Genomic DNA, 12,275 nt, shown 5'->3' with positions numbered 1-12,275 from the left:
TCAATAAACAAATTAATCTAGCCAAACGTTTCTTTTGATGAATCAGTCATATGTTGGAAAACGATGAAATATTATTGTAATTGTAAAAGAATATAAATATATGAATAACTATATAAATAAATGGTGATGATGTACACCAAAATTAATAAGACATCATCAACCATGTACGGAGTATATTATACATTAATATATATTGTAATATTGTTTCTTTTTTTTTTTTTTTTTTTTGGTAATGTATAACATCTCAAATCATAATTATTATATATATATATATATATATATATATATATATATATATATATATATATATATATATATATATATATTTTTTTTTTTTTTTTTAGTACTAAAAAGTTTTAAAATCAAATGGCATGGTGACTCTAAAGGTGCATTGAAACAACCAAAGATATTGCTTAAAAGTCTACAACCAATGATCGATCCTTGGATTGCTATGCCTAAAGACATCAATGGCGTGTCAACTTTTAGCATATGACACCACATTTGTCATGTTTTTGTGTACTATATTATCCTCTTAATATCCAAAATTATATTGCCACTATAATTCACATTATATGTTCATTTTTTTTTTAGCAAGCATTGAAGTTTCAAAGTTCTAAGCCTACCAATATTTATTTATAGCTCACAGTATATATATATATATATATATATATATATATATATATATATATATATATATATATATATATATATATATATACACACACATAGTTTTATGGTAAAAATATACGTCACATATATAAGGAAAAGTTTATGCCTTTTCCTTCTGATCAGTCTACACTAAAACGTACAGACAGAAAAATCATCATCCTCGTACCTAGCCAAGGTTCTTGAAACGTACTCGCCTCATCGCACTACTATAAAAATGAGAACAGACGACAATCACTTTTAGCGATCGCTCCAAATTATCAGGTACGATGTTCCTGGATAGCTAGTTACCTGATCAACATGCACGCACGTTTCTAGCAGTTTAAATCACGACATATATATATATATATATATATATATATATATATATATATATATATATATATATATATATATATATATAGTCGTTTTTTTAACTCTAGTTAAGATTGTTTTCATCCTAATTAAACCTACGAGTTTTTCATAATCATATATTAGTATAGTATTTACCATGACACACTAAAATAAAAACTACTTGATGTTAAAAACTTAAACATCAAACATATCTTAAAGTCAGTAACTTGTATCTAATATATCAATCTAAAATCATATCATATATCATATATTACACTAGCTAGCTATATAGCAAGATAAGCATATCATCATCAAGTTATAAAGAAATAAATAATTGCATCAAGTTATAAAATCTCAAGTTGCGAGATTACAAATATTATATTATAATAATTCATTAAAGCTTGATCCAAGCTATAGCTTCACAGATTTTGTTCATACGTACGTAGCTGATAATAATCAATATTCCAATCATTATCATATGCATATATTGAGAAAATATTCATCTTCTCATTTTATATATGCATCTACGATATATAATTAATAATATATATAAATATATAGATAATATACTTACGATCATATCAAACTCTTGATTCACTCGATCAATCAATTTACCTGTTTCGTAAATTCGATTCATTTAACTGATCATCGGACCCAAGCTCAAAGCCGATTCGACATCAAGGCGCCATGCAAAGCCACCATGATCCATCATACAAACATCACAAGGCACCACCATCTGTGTCTTCTTTTCTAATAACCGGTACTCGATTCGAACTCTACATGATAAAGCTGGCAAATATCTATCCATTTTCGATTTTTCAACCTTCATCAACAACCAAACCGCAACTTCAGCTTGATCATCACTCTCCGATTTCAGATCTAACATCTTTCGATACGATTGATTCACCCACACAACCTCATCATAACCGTTGGATGTAAAACCAGGACACGTGTCCCTCTCTAGATTTTTCAAAACTTCATCATCAGAATAACCTAATAGCTTCCTATCATCACACGTCCCGGTCACCGATTCGACCGTGATCCATGATTCCACCATCTTTTTTGTCTGGACAGTCATCGTCATCGTCGGATCTACGCCATGCAGATCTGACGATGATCTGTCCAGCAAACCAGAATTATTCAGTTTACCGAATAAACTTTTCTTCGGTAAACCAAAACTTATCCAGTTTGATACTTTTTGTAACGGATCTGTAGTAAGCAGCTCGTTTCCGTTACAAACATCAATCATGCTCTCCAAATCCAACCAGTTATTATTTTTATCGTTCAACGATACATTATTATTATTATTTTTTCTCTTCTTCACTCTAACGTACTTTCTTTTAACGCGCTTCTTTTTAGTCATTCCGTCCGATAAAACGCTCCCGCCCGTTATAGGTTTGGGAGCGATGGGACGGAATTTCTGCATGATCTGGTCGAGAATATTTTTTGTACCATCTTCCATGTATCTAACATGTATCTATAGGTTTTTTCTCTCTCTAGAACAAACAAACCGGAACGGAGTAAAATCTTGTTCATAATGACAAAAGATAGGAATTAAGATGAAAAACCGGTCGCCGGTGCGTGTGATTTACACGTGTCTAGGGCATGAAATAGCATAAGAAAGGTGTTATTGGTTGTTAGAGATTTTTGATGGGGCCCACTCTAATAGAAGCGTGCGAAGAAGGTGATTGGTTGTCGATATATGGGGTGACACGTACCAAAAACCACTTTCTCCATGATAAAAGGACACGTATGTATAAAACCAAAGTGCTGAGTGCTTATTTGTCAGAAATTGGACGCGTGTCTCCTATCTTCATTTTTCAAATCTTTTTAGTTTTGTTTACGCGCGGCATTAGGTGCGTGATTCGACTGGAGTTATTTCTCTATTCAAAGTTTAGAATATCATCTTTGTTTAAAAAAAATTTTAACAAAATAATTGACCCTAGTGTTTTAATATTCTAGCTGTAGATTATTCTTTTTTTTAAAAAAAAAATAATAAAATATAAATAACTAGTGCAAAGTCCCGTAAAATCACGAAGTATTAAACCAAAAAATTGTTGAATGATATTTATAATTGACAAATGTTATTTAAACAAAATATGGATCTTATATAACCAAAATGTAGATAAAATAGCATAACTGATCAAGTTCGACAAAATATCTGACACCAATGTTTTAACGAATACTCAAAACAATCACATTCAAAAAGTATATTTGAAATCGGCCAAAAAGTCACGTTTTTACCCCCCGATATTAAGCCCTAAATCAATAAAGTTCCAAACTTTGTTGGCAAAATTATCGCTTTGTAGGAAAGCCCGTAGGAAAGCCCAGCACTAGGAAAGTAACCTGACTATAGGGAAGTAATCTTTCCTCAAACCTCTTTCAATTATTACGCATTAAAATCTCTAAGTGTGGGGTCATTCCCCCAACCAACTTAGAGATTCTAGAAGATATTGTCCTTAATTTATAAAGTATTAAAATATATTCTATTTCAGAGAACATTAGGGACAATGTTCTTCTAAGTGTGAGGTATTGGGTAAAGGTTTAAGGACAAGTAATTGTAAAATGCTAAATTTTGAAAAATTCTTTTGTCTAAAAAGTGATTAGCAAAGAATATTTAGGTAATTTCGAAAAATTCACTAGAACAGAACGATTAAGCTGAAACTCATGATTTGTGTCAAAAGATTTCTTTCAAAAAAATATGTAAAAGGCTACGCATGACCAAGCACGACCCCTACTCCCAAAAAGTGAGGACTCTTGGATTCAAAGTATCTGTATGACCCATCAAATCTACATTACTTTGTCAATTTATTTGATGAGCGTGCCTGTGTACGCTTTAAGTTAGAACTTGGTTTTGACATACGTTTCGAGGCCAATGGTTAGTGAGCGCCATACGTGGTGCAGGTGCGATTCTCCTTCCGAAATCATTCTGAATAGAGAAGACAAAAGTCATCCGTTTTCGTTTCCACTCCACGCATTTAAAACCGACCAACTCACACAAAGAGTTGATGAATCAGAAAATACTCACCCCCAAATTCACTCCCAAAACACTACTACATTTCGGCACATTAAGACGTGTTAAAAATCCTTTTTAGACGTGTTGAACAACACGTCTACATGTGACAGCTTCAATTGGTCGATGTCAATTAGAGAGGTTCAAGGAACCGATCTAAAAAACTCAATTAGACGTGTTCCTCTTTTTTTGTCAATTAGACGTATTCCCGGAACACGTCTAATTGATTAAATTAACACGTCTAATTGATTAACAACACTTCTAATTGATTAAAATAACACTTCTAATTGATTAAATTAGACGTCTTCCCGGTATTAATAGGTATCAATTAGACGTGTTCCCTGTAAATGTTAACCCTGGTCAAATTCTCAAATAATACCCACCAAAATCTCAAATATTTCAAATAATATCCACCAAATACCAAAATGCACCATATATAACAGATTAAATTTACTACAAAATCAAACTATGTATAAATATCATATATATAAATATCTTTAAAGTATTTACAAAAGAAGTCATAAATGTAATTTACAATGGAGGAAACTATAAACTAATAGCTGGTTTATTGAGCACCCATCCGACATGCCATCCCTCTGCCATCCGTCTTGCGTCCTCCTCCTTCCGCCTTCCTGCCTCTTGCCTCCCTGTGCCAACAACATTATGCAGAAGCAAAGTTGACCCATATCATCACAAAAGTGACAATAATGACCCATAATTTCGTCAACATACAAAAATGGACCCAAATCCCAACTACAATAAATAATTTGACCCATATCTATGTATATTATTGTCAAGAACTTGAATAAACTTACATATCCATGATAGTAATTCTCTCATTGGAATCATTCAAACAACGAACAACAACAAACAAAGTGATCGATAATTTTCTGCAAAAAAAAGGATCAAAAAAACCAAACAAGAAAATTCATTAGCATTTTAAACAATCCATTTTAGACAAGGTATAAGACAAACGTCAAGTAAATGAGTATTTGTTATAGATTTAACATTAGAGACATAATATCCATAGGAATATGGAATTGTAGAACCAACTAAGAAAAAAAACATACATGCTGGTTCCATTGTCAACAATTCTCTTTCCTTCGATGTCTCTTTTCTTCTTTATCTGTAACATTTTAGTTATTACACTTGCTAGGCATTATTAGTGTGTTAATACAATCATAGAGTATGTATATCTATCTATCTATTTTGAAAATCAAAATAAACTCATGCACACTATAGAAAAGCACCTGCTATTTTTTACACTTCTTGTTATCTCCTAACAAACAATACACATAATATACTATGTATGTACATATATAAAAATGGAGAAAATTTACCTTACGAACGATCTAACGAACATCTTCAAGTATCCTAAAAAGTATTCTATACCAACGTGTTATAATTTGAAAACAAACTAACATTGAATTAAATAAGCATAATAAATCTTACATTCTCAAGGAAGACACTTTTTGTCCTCTACTCACGATAAAATTCCAACAAATGTCCAACTTCAAAAAGGCTATTTAGACGTGAAGAAAATGAGAATAATAACACATAAGGAAGGTCAAAATAGTTAAAACTGTATGTAATTAACAAAGAATAGCAATACCACTTCCGGATACTCCGAAACAGACAAAGGCAGCGGAAAAAAACATGAAGAAAATGAGATTAAGTAGTTAAAAAAGGTGGATGAGGAAAACTTTACGACCTAAAAACATTCAACAATTCAATAACCCTAAAATGTAATCGATGTAGAGATTAAAAGAGAAAATTGTAACCTGTGTTTTTCTTTTTGAGATATAAGGATAATAATTAATAATTAATCTGATATAAAATTAGTACTCGATGAAAGGTTAAAAAGTTAGCCGCCCTAAAAAATGTAATAACATGTCTAAATAATAACATATTTAAACGTGTTACTATTAATTAAAGGTGTCAAAACGTCTATATGATAATATATGTAGACGTGTTCCTCAAATTTGGTCAATTAGACGTGTTAACACGTCTAAATAATATGTTAATTAGGGGTGTTCAGCCTTTTTTTATCAACAACACGTCTAAATATGTCGTGTCAACACGTCTAAATAATATGTAATTAGAGGTGTTCCGTAATTTGTATCATCAACACGTCTAAATATATCAATTAGACGTGTTGACACGTCTAACTAATATGTTAATTAGAGGTGTTCCGCATTTTTTCTAATTAGACGTGTTAATTTGTACAAATAGACGTGTTAATTTATTAACACGTCTAAATAAGGGGCTCTAAATGACGATAAATGTAGTAGTGAAATAAACTACCCATTCACCTTCATTCCTTTTTTCCGCCTTTCAAAAAGATCCAGAGATCAATAAAGAGATAGATCGATCAAATTCGCTTCAAAGGCACTTGTTGAAAGATTCCGAACCCCCGATTGTTTTTGATAGGTCAAAGACCTATTTTCGGTGAATTATCACTTCCTCTCTGGGCACAAGGAACAAAGGACAAAAGTTATGAAGAAAGGGTATGCCAGAAAAAAAATGATGATGAAAGAGCAAAGTCTCTAGAATAAAAGCCAAGAAAAACCCGAGAAGTTGCCCAAAGAAGGATTGCCGGAAGAGCCAAAAAAAATTCTAAACAAAAGTCTTAGCAAAATCCGCATCTTCCGAAGAAACTTTTTATGGAATTCAAGTCGTTCTCTATCCAAAATGGATACTCTGAAGAATCAAAATCTATCAGTTCTCCTTAAAAATCAAAAGATCTGGACACCTTTCACCTTTCTAAAAATTTCTCAACCAACCCTGCAACCCGTCTTCCTCTTGAAAGAATGCCTAGGAAGAAGATCAGTGTCGTCCTTACTTAAGCGGTGGAGATATCGATGCTTTACCAAGTCTATGATTAGAACTGTTACACGACTGGCTTCTGAGCGACAATACAACTAGATTAGGGCACCCTAAACACTTGAGTGATATGAGTGATCCGCTAGTGAGAAGCCTAGTCATGTATACTCTACATCTGAGAGTTGGAAAGTACGCCTTTTTTACTGTGAACGCGATTGAAATCTAGCGACTAAAATCATCGAAGTTCGAAACTTTCTCTAATACTTTCGAAAGATGTGGCAACTTCTGATGAAGGCATAATAAAAGGATCCAAGGGTGGGCGAGTAAGAATCTATTAGAAAGAACCTTATATTCCCGCTTTTTGCTTGAGGACAAGCAAAGCTAAGTGTGGGGTATTTGATATCGGCCAAAAAGTCACGGTTTTACCCCCGATATTAAGCCCTAAATCAATAAAGTTCCAAACTTTGTTGGCAAAATTATCGCTTTGTCAGTTGATTTTGTAGATTAAGTAATTACGAAGGCGATGCAAAAAGAATCAAGTAAAACGGAGCTAAAACAAAGAATCTAGAGCGAAAACGGTGAAAGAAAAGTTACGACCAAGAAAATCAAGTTACGACAAGCTGACCAGGGCAGGCCAAATGGCTTGCCAAACGGCCTGCCATAAGGGAAAACGGCTTGTCAAACGAGCCAGGCAAACGGGCATAAAAAACGGGCCACCAGTGCAAACGGCCCCTGCAAACGACTTGTCAAACGGCCTGCCAGCCGTTTGCAGAAAAAAATCAAGTCTATTTAAAGGGCTTCTTCCATTCATTTTTACACACACTCAATTTGTATTTCACTTTATATTTTCAAGATTTTTAGTTAGTTTTTAGTAGTAGCTAGCTTAGCTTTTATTTTCCGGAGGATATCCCGGCGAGTCCCTGCGATCTCGGGCATATTTCTTCAGCCTTTTCAAGTTTTCATCCGAAACGCTTGTCTTTTATATTAAACATGTATTGTTACCATTTATGTTTAATAATGAGTTCCGATATTACCATGTTAGCTTAATTAATCTGTATGTTGCCATGATAGAAGTTTGGGTTAGCGTAGTTATGTTAAATTAGTACGGTTATTGTTGTTATGTAGAACTTGTGAGTCTGATAGATTTGTTGCTAGCATCTAAAGAATTGACCGACCTAGGTTGTGATCAGGACTTGTCCACCTATATGAACTTAGCTACTTCATAGGATTAAGACCCCTGGTTATACTGTATTTGAAGATTCTATGAACTCGGTATGGCCGGAGTTCCTGATAGGCATCTAATGTGCTTTTAGGACACGGAACTTAGGAATTGAGACATGAATGACCTAGTATGCCTATTGACTGTTCCAAAAAGACCTCTTAGGAGCTGTTAAGATCTAGTTACATAGTTTCTTGAGAACATAATCAGTGTTAGATGGGACTTAGGTATTCGATCTCGTTTCATTTATCTTTGATATTATTAAGGTACGTGTTCCTTCTGAATTTGGTTCTAATAATCATATTATACGTGAGACAATCAAAATCTCTATTTTTTTATATATGTTCTAAGACTACACACAACTAAAAAATTTTGACATACATATGGCAAAAAGTTGAAACCCTCAAACGCCCCTAGTGAGGCTTTACTCATGACATACGCCATGCGTTAATCACATTTGTTGCGCCATACCTCAATCGCATTTGTTGCGCCAAAACAAAAAATGTGATAACCAATAATTTGTTAACACCTCATTTCTACTTTTATATTTTATTTTTTACACTCAATTACCAATCATATTTTACCACATCACTCAAAACATTTTCATACAATTTTAACATTCAAATTTAATACTCACCACTATTTACCTTCAAAGTTTGACATCGCTACTTCACAACCAAAAATTCGCGTCTAATTTTAAAAAGTGAAAAATCTAACTCGTTGTCATAGTCACCATTGCGGGTAATCTAACACCTCAGTTCTCCAAAAATATTGAGTATTAAAAAAAAAATTTAAGAAAAAGGAGTGGTAAAAAGGTAAAAAGAAATAAAAAGAAGAAGGTGAAGGGAGGGGATCGACCCTTAACCTTTGTTTTAACCACCGCGCTAACCATACACTTGCTTTATACCAATAAATTTTATTATTAAAAATGTAAAAAAGTCGATTAAATTGAAATCCAATTGAAAATTTACTGTTCAATCCTTTTTCAATTGAATAGAAGGGAGGGGATCGACCCTTAACCTTTGTTTTAACCACCACGATAATCATACACTTGCTTTATACCAACAAATTTTATTATTAAAAGTGTAAAAGTCAATTAAATTAAAATTCAATTGAAAGTTTACTGTTCAATCCTTTTTCAATTGAATATATATATATATATATATATATATATATATATATATATATATATATATATATATATATATATATATATATATATATATATATATATATATATTACATCTTATAAATCATCAAGCAAAATCCAACATGTCACTCCATTAGTAAATTTTAATCTCAAATGCCGACATGTTAATCACTCCACTAATTATCATTAAAACTAATTATGCCACGCTGTCCAAACGAATAAAAAAAACCCGAACGTACATCTTCTTCCCCTTTTTCGTCTGTTAACCAATCCAATAGCAACCCTATATCCCATCCTTCATCGTCTCTTTCACCCATCAATACAAACTCTCAATACATGCAAAAAACCCTCCTACCGCTGCTATCCGATCCATCTCCTGCAAACATAATACCTCAACTGATTAAACCGAAAAACACATGGAAATATGATCCTGAATCAATCAACACTAATTAGGGTTTACAATTGAAAAAAGATTTACAGTTACGAACAGGTTGAAAAGACGATTTACAATTCTATTTGTACGAATTGTTCATCTATACTCTTTTATGGTTCGATTTCTTTCTTACTTCCTTCTTTCTTCATTGCTAATTAGGGTTTTTTTAGTTGTTATCGTGTATGGTTGTGGCCATGGGTTTTGTTCGCCGAATTTTGTTACGGTTTTTTCCTGTTCTGTCCTGTTGTTTTTGCCAATGGTATTAGCATGGATGGTTGTGGCCATGGGTTATGTGTTTGAACTGCTGCTATTTGCTTCATTACTATTAAATTTGTGACTTCTATCATTTGCTTATATATGTTTTTCCTTTTTTTTTTTTAACAAAGTACACATGTGTATGAACTGATGTTTTTAAGTTTTAGACATTGTTTGATGTGCTGCACATGAATTAGGAAGTCAGTGATACTGTGTAGTAATAGTTGATGTATGCCTTTCATTATTGTCTCAAATATTATGTAGTTTTAGAGATAATTCATAGTATTGATGTCTATGCCTTTTAGCTGCTGTGATTATCTCTGCTTCAATAGTGTTTGGCAATAATAGCATCAAATAATGTGTTTTTTGGTTATATTAATTTGAATTTGTACTTTATTTGTTGACAATTACTTTGATAATTGTATTTGGTCCACATAGCAAAGAATTGTTAATATGACTCTTATTGTTTATTTATTTTTAAAACTTTGTAAAACTATAAATTACAATTGTCATGTTCATCGTTATGTATATAATCTATGCTACTTTTTAGTTGATGGCAAGAGGTGTAAAAAGAGAACTTGGAACCACATACTCAGGCTAAAAGCGTTTTTGAAATTTTTCTTCTTATTTTATAATGTTCACTAAAATAGTGTGTGACGATCGCTCCAAATCCATATGGACGAACATGTCATTCATCGATTTCATTGAGAGGTATTTGACCTCTATATGATACGTTTTGTAAACATTGCATTCTTTTGAAAAGGCACACCATAAATGAATATTTAAATCAAAGGTTTTCGACATCTGATGATTTCTACATATAGACAATCACCGTAATATAATAATTTACAATAATACTTCCGTTGATAATGCAGTCAAAATAAGATACATGGTGATGATTTGGTGAATGCAACGTTTTCTTGAAAAATATGCCATGTATGACTCCATGCACATAGCTTGTCTAACATATAAGCAAACAGCGGAAGACTTCTAGGGAACCTGAGAATAAACATGCTAACTAGTGTCAACACAAAGGTTGGTGAGTTCATAGTTTTAATGTTGCGCATAATCTGTATATAAAGGTGGATCACAAGATTTTAGTTGTTCAATCCAGAAACGTTTATCAAAATATTCTAAAAAATTGAGCACCCTGGTAACTAAACTTAACGTATATATAATTTGTACCCTTTGTATAATCATCTTAATAATACACGCAAACCAACGTGTACGCTTCTCAAATAGCATACGTCCGTTAAAAGGCTAGTGCTCTTGCTCAGACGGGGATATCAAGCCCTATGGATCCATATACTACTACTCGCGCCCACCAGTTCTTATAACCGGCAATTACTAGTTACCAAAGCTAAGGGATTTTTGGTTCAAACTCAGTGTAGAATTAAGTATGTACTTGTGTCCATTGCATTTAAAATAAAGTGCATGTATTCTCAGCCCAAAAATATAGATTGCAAAAGCAATTAAAAAGGGAGCAAATGAAACTCACCTTAGCAGCATATAAAGTCATTCACCAAAATGTGATCGAAACTCGGATTACCAAATAACCGTAGATCTCAACCTAGAGAACATATGTTGGTCAATAAATGTCTATCAAGCTAGGTCAGGTCATAGTGTATAACAATCCTAATGCTAGAGATCGACATACAAAAGTTATCCAAAGTCGTTTCAAAAAGTCAATTTTGACAATAATTCAACAAAACGAGACGTGCCTTATATATGGATTCATTTACTTGGCTGGTAATATTCAAAAATCCAATTTATCATTCTTACAAACAAGTTTCAAAAGCAATTTCAATCAATGTCAATCATAATCATAATTCAGTTGATCATATCTTTTAATTCGTTCACCGAAATTACGCGATTTCTAAATGAAAAGTTATTGATTTTTCGCCAGCTTTCCAAAAACATGCATATCATATACCTTTTATCAGTAATATATGTATTTACTTCGTGATTCATCATAACTGTTTAACAACAAAATTTAGCATACAAGCATGCATAAATATATATACTCGAGCACTAGACATGGATACACAATTAATGTATAAAAGATAAAATATGAGTGCTTACGTATCAATATTGAGATTCAATATTGTAAGAAAGTACGTAGACGCAACAGAGATGATAAACACTAGATTTGATTCACAAATATACCCTCGAACATTACCCATAACCTCCTTGGCAATAACCCATAATTTCCTTAGGTCTATCCCGCTCAAAAACCCATTTTGAAGGTGACACGCTCATAACCTCGTCGTAGTATTTTAGGTATATATACTACTAATAATAATATTATAATAAGATTAATAATAATAATATTAATCTTAATAATAATAATAATAATAATAATAATAATAATAATAATATAAAA

At 32.4% G+C, this 12,275-nt stretch overlaps 1 protein-coding gene across 1 annotated transcript; it reads right to left on the bottom strand.

Moving 5' to 3' along the window:
• Positions 1-724: 724 nt before the first annotated feature.
• LOC139862836 (uncharacterized) lies at positions 725-2,580 on the bottom strand. Its single transcript, XM_071851467.1, has 2 exons — positions 1,615-2,580; positions 725-957 (listed from the first exon to the last, which is right to left on the bottom strand). The coding sequence occupies exon 1, from the start codon at positions 2,459-2,461 to the stop codon at positions 1,637-1,639; it is 825 nt and encodes a 274-aa protein (XP_071707568.1). The 5' UTR covers positions 2,462-2,580; the 3' UTR covers positions 725-957; positions 1,615-1,636.
• Between the last annotated feature and the right edge of the window lie 9,695 nt (positions 2,581-12,275).

The sequence above is a fragment of the Rutidosis leptorrhynchoides genome, chromosome 8 (genome assembly GCF_046630445.1).
Source record: "Rutidosis leptorrhynchoides isolate AG116_Rl617_1_P2 chromosome 8, CSIRO_AGI_Rlap_v1, whole genome shotgun sequence".
NCBI lineage: Eukaryota > Viridiplantae > Streptophyta > Magnoliopsida > Asterales > Asteraceae > Rutidosis > Rutidosis leptorrhynchoides.
The sequence above is the reverse complement of the archived record's forward strand: the minus strand, read 5'-3'. Positions and strand labels throughout refer to the sequence as shown.

Bases quoted from the DNA above. Each gene is read 5' to 3' on its own strand.
- LOC139862836 (XM_071851467.1), bottom strand. From the start codon at position 2,461: ATGGAAGATGGTACAAAAAATATTCTCGACCAGATCATGCAGAAATTC.